This window comes from Cherax quadricarinatus, chromosome 41 (genome assembly GCF_038502225.1).
Source record: "Cherax quadricarinatus isolate ZL_2023a chromosome 41, ASM3850222v1, whole genome shotgun sequence".
NCBI lineage: Eukaryota > Metazoa > Arthropoda > Malacostraca > Decapoda > Parastacidae > Cherax > Cherax quadricarinatus.
Window position 1 is genome coordinate 16,850,177 of NC_091332.1, and position 6,321 is coordinate 16,856,497.

The following is a 6,321-nucleotide window of genomic DNA, read 5'->3' on the forward strand; positions in this document are numbered from 1 at the left end:
TCTGGTTCCTGCCTCGACAATTGCTCCCTGCAGCACTCAGCTTGCCCCCGGCTGTCAGAACCGCTGTGTTTTCTCGTCGATACTGCGCTCGCGGGCCTAATCAGTGGGCTTGAATAAATGTTCCACGAATAACAGTTTTCAATGTCTTTCAGTTCTTTCTTTTTCCTCAGCCATTCCTGCTTTTTCCTCAGCCTGTCTTTTTTATGCAATTCCCCCTACTTATGCTTAAAGAGAGAGAGAGAGAGAGAGACAGAGACAGACAGAGAATGAGAGATCAGACAAAAACGAAAAAACTGGTTACTCTTTAAAAACTCAGAAATATTTCACATGCAGATGCCAGCTTTCTTGTAACCGGATACACACATTCTTTTGAAAAAAAAAAGTATTCCATGATTTCAAACAGAATGTCACACCGTAGTCTGAGTAAGAACAATAAAATACAACCTTCAAAATATGCATTGTTTGCCTTTGTGTCTAACCGTTCAGATATATTGGTATTTTATCTACAACTCCAGCCCGGATGGTTCATCACAATAATCATCAAAGAATAAAAACCCAGATAGAATTTACTAGTTAAGGAGGAGAAAAAAATATTAATGGAGCTCTCCTCAAGCTGCACGTATCCTGAACAAGAGAAAAGCTTGTCACAGAGATCTAATATAGTCAATATTTAATTGAACACAATCGGACATTTAGAGAGGATGGAACAAAATAGAATGACTTAGAGGGCATATAAATCTATAGTGGAAAGAAGGCGGGGTAGGGGTCGTCCTAGGAAGGGTTGGAGAGAAGGGTTAGAGGAGGTTTGTGTGCAAAAGGCTTTGACTTCTATCAGACGTGCGTGATCGTGTTAGAGAGTGGAGGCAAATGATTTTTATGACTTGACGTGCTGTTGGAGTGTGAGAAAAGTAACATGAAGAGACTCAAGGAAACCGGTTAGCCAGACTTGAGTCCTGGAGGTGGGAGCTACAGTGCTTGCACTGTGAAGGAGAGGTGTAGATATGCAGTATTTTAAATGTAGTGTCAGCACGCCTCTGGCAAAACAGTGATGTAGTGAGTGATGATGAAAATGTTTCTTCTTTCTCGGGTCACCCTGCCTCGGTGGGAAACGGCAGATGTGTTAATAAAAAAATGTCATATCTTTGGGTTTCTTCGATGGGAGATGGTAGTGAAGGAAACACTGTGACTATTGTACGGAGGCGTTATTATTGGTAATACCTGGAGAGAATCCCAGCTTGTGTCTGCAAGTCTGGGCAACCCAGCAGGAAGTGAGAGCCGGCGCTCTAGCCAGCGGCCTACATGGGAAAGCAAGGGATCATTACTATAAATGGTACTATCACAGTGTAATACTACACAAGTATTATGCTGTTAACAATCATGTAGAAATGTATTCCCGTCACAGGACAGTGGTCTCAGCTCTAACTCACGTATACGGAAGTCCAAACTGCTCATGCTTAGTGTACTTTATTCCCTTAATAATCTACGCCATCGTGATGTAGTATAAGGTGTCTTGATGCGAGCTAAGACATACTAATCAACACCAACAAAGGTGGGTTAGCATTCTGTTCTGTGCTATCTTTCTGTCCACCCATCACTCTCCACCCATCACTCTCCACCCATCACTCTCCACCCATCACTCTCCACCCATCACTCTCCACCCATCACTCTCCACCCAACACTCTCCACCCAACACTCTCCACCCAACACTCTCCACCCATCACTCTCCACCCATCACTCTCCACCCATCACTCCCCACCCATCACTCCACACCCATCACTCTCCACCCATCACTCCCCCTCTCGGCCATTTATGTAAAATCATCTCTTCTCAGTTTACTTCACCCTCGTTCCGCTGTCTTTATTCCGTCTTAAATTATATTTCTAATATCTTTTTTGGTAAACATATTTCTGGGAATAAAAATAATTTATGTAATGAAGGGGTTAGTGTAATTCTTCCTGGAAACTCCAGGAATAATGTGGATGAAAAGGTCAAGGAAATTCCAGGAAAAATGTGGATGAAAAGGTCAAGGAAATTCCAGGAATAGTGTGGATGAAAAGGTCAGTGGTGATAAACCCGAAGTGTTCATAGTTTTAAATACTGATACTTACCAAGTTATGAAAACCGCGACAACACCAACACACACAGACACACACACACAGGAGCTATGACTCGACCCATGCAACCACAACTAGGTGAGTACATTCATACACACACTTCATAGAAGGTGGGAAAACCGTGCAGTTTCTTAAAACATTTATGGATGTAATGGTACACAATCACCGTCTCGATGAAAAGTCAATCAGCATCATCAAAACCATTTCTAGAGCGTGATGTAACGATAGACAATATATAACATACAACATAACATCTTCCAGAAATGAATGTTGATAATGATGGATTTTTCACCAAAATGCTTACTGTATTCCATGACTTCAATAAGAGTTCAAAGAGCCTGCAGATCTTTTCCACCCGTTCTGAAGTATGTTTTCATACTCTCTCAACAGTGTATATATATATATATATATATATATATATATATATATATATATATATATATATATATATATATATGGGACTTTCTGTTGGCTGTTCCCAACTCCAGCTTTGGCACACGCCTCGACCCACAGACCATCCGCATCGGTGTTGCCCTTCGACTTGCCGCCCCTATTCTCGCCGAACACAGGTGTATTTGTGGCAGTGAAGCAACAGACCGATTCGGGTACCATGGTCTTGTGTGCCGTAAATCCGAGGGAAAGATTGCAAGACAAGAGGAGGTTAATAACATCAAGAGGAGCCTCACAACAGCTGGATGCCCAGCAGTAAGGGAGCCACCCCAACTATGCAGATCTGATGGCAGCCAGAAGCGTCCAGATGGTATCACCCTTCAAGCCTGGACAGATGGGAAGCAGGTGGTGTGGGACTATACATGTGCATCTACCTTGGCTGATACCTATCTCCAATACACCAGGGAGGAAGGAGGGGCAGCTGCCAGCTTCAGGGAGTCCCAAAAGTCTAGAAAATATGGAGAACTTGCCCAACATTATATGTTTGTTCCCATAGGCTCAGAGACCCTTGGCTCATGGTGAAAGAGTGCATCTAAATTCCTTAAGGAGCTGGGAAAAAGACTCATCAGGGTAACTAGGGATCCCAGGGCAGCTAGTTTTCTGTTCCAGCGGCTCAGTGCGGCTGTTCAAAGGGGTAATGCCTGCTGTATTTTAGGCACACGCCCCAGCTCTGAGGAGCTGGATGAGATTTTCGCCTTATAATCGGTGATACACACGTAACAACATGTACCTTATATGCCACCTGTATATCAACAATGTATCTCTTAAATCTTCTGTACTATATTATGTAATATATATATATATATATATATATATATATATATATATATATATATATATATATATATATATATATATATATATATATATATATATATATATATATATATATATATATATATATATATATATATATATATATATATATATATATGAAATACCATCGTAAACAGGCTATCTTAACATTGCAAGACAAGACACGGGGGATGGAAATCTTTAGTTCAAGGTCTTTCCACGTCTCCGTGCGTCACCAGGAGCTGATGCAATGTTGCAAGCGTAACAGGTGGAATGAGAGGAAGTTTTCTCAAGAGTATCGTAGTGCGGTGACGCTATATATACAATTCGCAAACGCGCGAAATTATTTACAAACATTATCTCACAGGTCACAGCAGGATTCGAACTTGCACACTCAGTATTAAACTACACAGTACCTTATCTGTGTTGTTAAAGTACACCACCAAAACCATCACCACTACCCCTACCAAAAAACACCACTACCAAAACCACCGCCACCACAACCACCAAAACCACCGCCACCACAATAGTCACTACAACAGTCATTACATCCCAGCCATCCCCACCACCACTACTCCCACAATGACACCACCCTCATAACAAAGTCGTAACCACCACAGCGACAACACGGCACCATCACACAACACTGACAATATCGCTATTACTATAACATGAACCCACAGCCAGCGAATTCTGGCCAGGTAATCAAGTTTCCTCCATCTTCAGAAATTACCTATATTTGTCTTGCGTCCGAGACTGGTGTGAACAATGCCATGAGCAGCTTGAGTGCCTCGACCAGTGCCAACTTCTTGACCACCCAGAGTGCCACCAATTGGACTAGCGACTAGTATGCCTCCTTCCAGATTTTCAATGCCTTTTCTTAAGCTCAGATTGTGCCACTTTCCATGCTTTCAGTGTGTTACCAGCCGGATACCTTTCAGATCTTAATAGTGCCAATTATCGTACTCTCAAGATATCTCCCGGAACCTCAAGGCACCATCCACTGGGCCGCCAGGGGGCATCTGCTTATTGGTGTCTTCAGCAGTTGCTGGACCGTATTTCAGTCATGACATGTATAACCATCAGTTCCAGTGCCACGAAGGTGCCAGTAAGAAGGGTTAGCTGAAAACCTGAGGGAAAATTCAAGTTTTCTGTTGAGTATGTAATGGATAAAACGCAGAATTACATATTCCCAAATGCTCCACAAGGTCTCATTCTTCAGCTAGTCGGTTTTCCAAACCCTTTACTTCACACATGTTCCAGGTGTACCTAATCCTTGAATAGAGCCTGAATGCCTCCCATTCCCCAAGTGAGATATGACTCCTTTGAGTCGTAATTAAAGTAAAGAATAAGGGTGCCTAAAAAGTAATATAAGGCATGCTATGTACATTAAAGTAAGATGCGGATCCCAGAACAAGAATACAGCGGCGCACCGCCGAGAGTATTGAAGAAAAGACAAAGGTGCAAAAACGATTAGCTCTGTTATCGACTTTATAAAGTCACTGATTTGATAAACGACGCACAAAGAACTTAGTCACCATACAAGCTTGCGCTGCAAACGCGCCTTGTCTTCACTGCGGTTCCAGGACAACCAAAGATAGTGTGACGCAGCTGTTGCACAAAGAAACGACTCATAATTGATGGTCATAAGTAGCCAACATTTTGATAAAGTCCCACCCATAGTGGGACTTTATCAAAATAAAGTCCCACTGTGGGTAAAACGTCGTATAAGCTACCCCTATGAAGTGTCTGAAATTAATACTAGTCATCTTAGAGATAAAAAAGCAAAGGATGTGTTTGCGCTCTGAGAAGTGGAACACAGGTCAGAGCTCCGTCTAAATGAATGTAATAATCCGGTGACTGCGTAATTTCATTAGGAAGTCCCAGTGAAAAGAAAATAATGAAGCGCTACACTCGTATGGGTCATTCAGCGCAAGCACTGGCTCATTATTACTCTCAAAAATAGCGCTAAGCCCATGAGTCTTATAGCCCTCTGGGAACGAGAGGAGTTGGTCAGTCAAGTTTGATCCGAGAAAGGAATGGTTTCACTTTCATAGACAAGGGCCCCTGTACCAGCGACAAGCCTTTTCTTACCTACTCCCCCCCCCCCTTTTTTTTTTACCTTCCATGAAGGTGTGTTAGAGTGGTGGAGATTCGATCCCTGGTCCACCAATCTTGCTGGTAGAAAGAAATATGTTCGACAAACCCTTACTTACTGACTAAAGTACCTTTCTAAACAGAGCTTCATCAAGTCGATCGGTCAGCCTAGAGCGAACAATCGTCTATAAGTAAAGGTTTGCACTGTACAAAGTGTCGATCTGGTGTATAAAAGCACCTTTCCAGGGAGGTTCCTGGACACCGGGGAGGTGAAGGGCGCTGGGCCGCAGGGAATCAACCTTCCCTTCCCTTTCCTTCAAACAACATATATACACCGAGAATTTTTATCTTCATAAAACATAATATATATATATATATATATATATATATATATATATATATATATTATATATAAATATATATATTATATATAAATATATATATAAACACTGATCTCTGGCCCAAGGAGATTCGAACCTACGAACCTTGGAACAAGGTACGCAGTGCTTTACCAATCTACCCACACTGGAAAATACATTGGAGTCCAGCTTGCGCTAGTCTTTGATCCAAGGCAGTCAGCTTTCAGGGAGAAGGCTTACAGCTTTTCATCTCATCCCTTGCATGCATCAGCCTTTCTAGAGATATTAACAATGCAGGGAATTATATATATATATATATATATATATATATATATATATATATATATATATATATATATATATATATATATATATATATATATATATATATATATATATATATCGTGACGAATACGCAAAACTGGTCAATTAGCAATAACTCATTTAAAATTAAGTCCTTTCTAAAATTTTATCTTATACGATTAAAGATATATATTTTTCATTTA

The 6,321-nt window shown here is 41.1% G+C and overlaps 1 protein-coding gene across 1 annotated transcript in view; it reads left to right on the forward strand.

The window, feature by feature from the left end:
* Positions 1-4,030: 4,030 nt before the first annotated feature.
* Positions 4,031-6,321, forward strand: part of LOC138853814 (uncharacterized) — a 10,673-nt gene continuing 8,382 nt past the window's right edge. The window contains exons 1-2 of the mRNA XM_070092820.1: positions 4,031-4,206; positions 4,275-4,467. Coding sequence (XP_069948921.1) covers positions 4,031-4,206; positions 4,275-4,467 — 369 coding nt within the window. The remainder of the gene's footprint in view (positions 4,207-4,274; positions 4,468-6,321) is intronic.